General features: G+C 41.4%; 1 protein-coding gene across 1 annotated transcript; it reads right to left on the reverse strand.

Annotated features, from left to right (window-relative positions):
• Positions 1–221: 221 nt before the first annotated feature.
• LOC123177275 (wall-associated receptor kinase 1-like) lies at positions 222–1,480 on the reverse strand. The gene has a single exon (XM_044591116.1). The coding sequence runs from the start codon at positions 1,463–1,465 to the stop codon at positions 452–454; it is 1,014 nt and encodes a 337-aa protein (XP_044447051.1). The 5' UTR covers positions 1,466–1,480; the 3' UTR covers positions 222–451.
• Positions 1,481–2,287: the final 807 nt, after the last annotated feature.

A 2,287-nucleotide genomic window follows, 5' to 3' on the forward strand; every position in this document is an offset into this window, starting at 1 on the left:
GATCCATGAGAAGCAAGCAGACGGAGAATGATGCAGCAGTGAAGTCTTGGGCAGCATGACACCAACCGGGAGAAACCAAAGGAGTAAGTGCAACTAAGTGTTCCAGGAAGTCAACAGATTTGGTACTTTCACTCAAGAATATCTATACCATGATGTTAGAATGCAGTCGATGTACGGGGTGCAATCAGTTTCAGTTGCTGATAATAAATGATGATGATTCCTCAGAAATACGTCCAATTAAATTAACGATCTGATACATTTGGTAAAAACACGCTGTTACACAAAGAGATACATTACAAATTTTCTTGCAACCCAGGGAGACCTCCCTTGGTTCTAGTTCAATGATTTTGTTGACAACAGTAATAAGATAGACGTTGCCCCATTCATAGTCGCCTTTTTTTCGACCCCATACATATACACATGTTGTTCAAACTACAACATGCAGCGCAAATTACGACTTGCGGGATCGATCCATTATGAGGAGACGCTCGGCTACGTCTGTCATCCATGGTCTTTGATCCGCATCAAGGTGACATTCCACAGCAATACATGCCAAACTATCAAGAATCTCCAAATCTTCTGTTACCGCAATTTCCTCGTCAAATAATGGAGTTGTTTTCTTCTCTTTCTTGTAAGCTTCAAGGAAATTGTTTACTAAACTACCACCGTCGGAATGTGTAGCTTTCTTCCTACTAATAAGCTCCAAGATGACAACTCCAAAACTGTAGACATCACTTTTTTCTGTTAGTAGCCCTGTTTGTAGATATACCGGATCCATATAACTCATGTCACCAATGATAGATCCCGTGTGTTGTTTGTCTGTTGCAATCAACCTTGATATGCCGAAGTCTGAGATCTTTGGCACATATTTATCATCCAAAAGTATATTTGCTGGTTTAACATCGCCATGTAGAATCTTGGTATTGGTTTTCGAGTGCATATAAACCAGACCATCTGCTGATTCTGCAGCAATACTTAAACGCAGACCTAAGTTAAGGGGCACCTTGTTGTTGCCATGAAGAATGTCATCGAGGCTACCATTGCAGAGAAACTCATAGACTAGAATCGGGGCATCAACTTCTAGGCAACAACCTATGAGCCTAACAATGTTCTTGTGGATGACTTGAGATTGAATGATGACTTCATTTGCAAACTGTTCATTCTCTAGCACACTACCACTAATCGGCTTCTTCACTGCGACTGGTTCATTATCAAGAATGCCCTTGTAAACTTCGCCGAAGCCACCTTTTCCAAGAAAGTTGCTCCTCTTCAGAATTGGCTTGAGCTTCTCCTTCTCAAACAGTTTTATGAAATTTGCCTTCTCTAATGTACGCCCACCATTCTTCTCATAAAATTCTCTAGTTTTCTTTTTCTCTTTGTGAAGAAGAATAAGCAATGATATTACGGCAATGACAAAAACACCACCTATTCCACCTACATGGACACATAAATAAAAAGATTTCATATAACTGAATTTCTAATAAGTATTCTGTGTGCAGAAGAAATATAAGAAGGGAACAATTCTTCTGTTAACTTGCTTTGCTTTTTTCCACGATAGCATGTATTTTCTAGCTCAGGGGTACGTGGCTACACCCCAAGACCCAATATTGACTATCCAATGGTACATAGGGATTTGTGCCGAGTTTCCATGTTGGGAATTTGCCCACACGCTTGTTAATATCATTGATTTGTCATTAGTGTCAGACATGAGCATGAGCCCTTTTCAAAGACATCCGCATGGGAAACAAAACATTATCACAGATGATTTTGTGGACTGTCTGACTTTATTGGTGGTCGAGATCAAGGCAGCAGGTGCCGAAGATGCACAGGGCAGCATGGAGCTCGCTAGTGCAGCTCACCTGGTGGTCAGTGTGGAAGGAGCGGAACTCGCGGATTTTTGACCACAAGAACTCGACGGAAGAACAGGTGCTGGATCGAATCAAGAATGATCTCAATGACTGGACGGTGGCAGGCAAGCATAAGGTGGCCCTAATGATTCACAGACCTAGGGAACCAGATTAGTATCTGTGTTGTTGGTAGGCTAGTAATGGGGTTCAGACTGTAATTAGGTGGCTGGATACAAACTTTGTATACTGGGTAACTTGCTAGTAGCTATACCCCTGTAAAACTCTTCTCTAATTTCAATGAAATGCTGCATCATGCAGTCTTTTCGTCAAAAAAAAAGACTGAGTTCTGGGCCTCCAAAATTTTCGGCACCAGTTGACCATCGGTTTAGCTTGAGCACTGTTCTACATTGTCAAATCTTAGTACTAGGTCAGGTTTAGTA

This window comes from Triticum aestivum, unplaced genomic scaffold (genome assembly GCF_018294505.1).
Source record: "Triticum aestivum cultivar Chinese Spring unplaced genomic scaffold, IWGSC CS RefSeq v2.1 scaffold180814, whole genome shotgun sequence".
NCBI lineage: Eukaryota > Viridiplantae > Streptophyta > Magnoliopsida > Poales > Poaceae > Triticum > Triticum aestivum.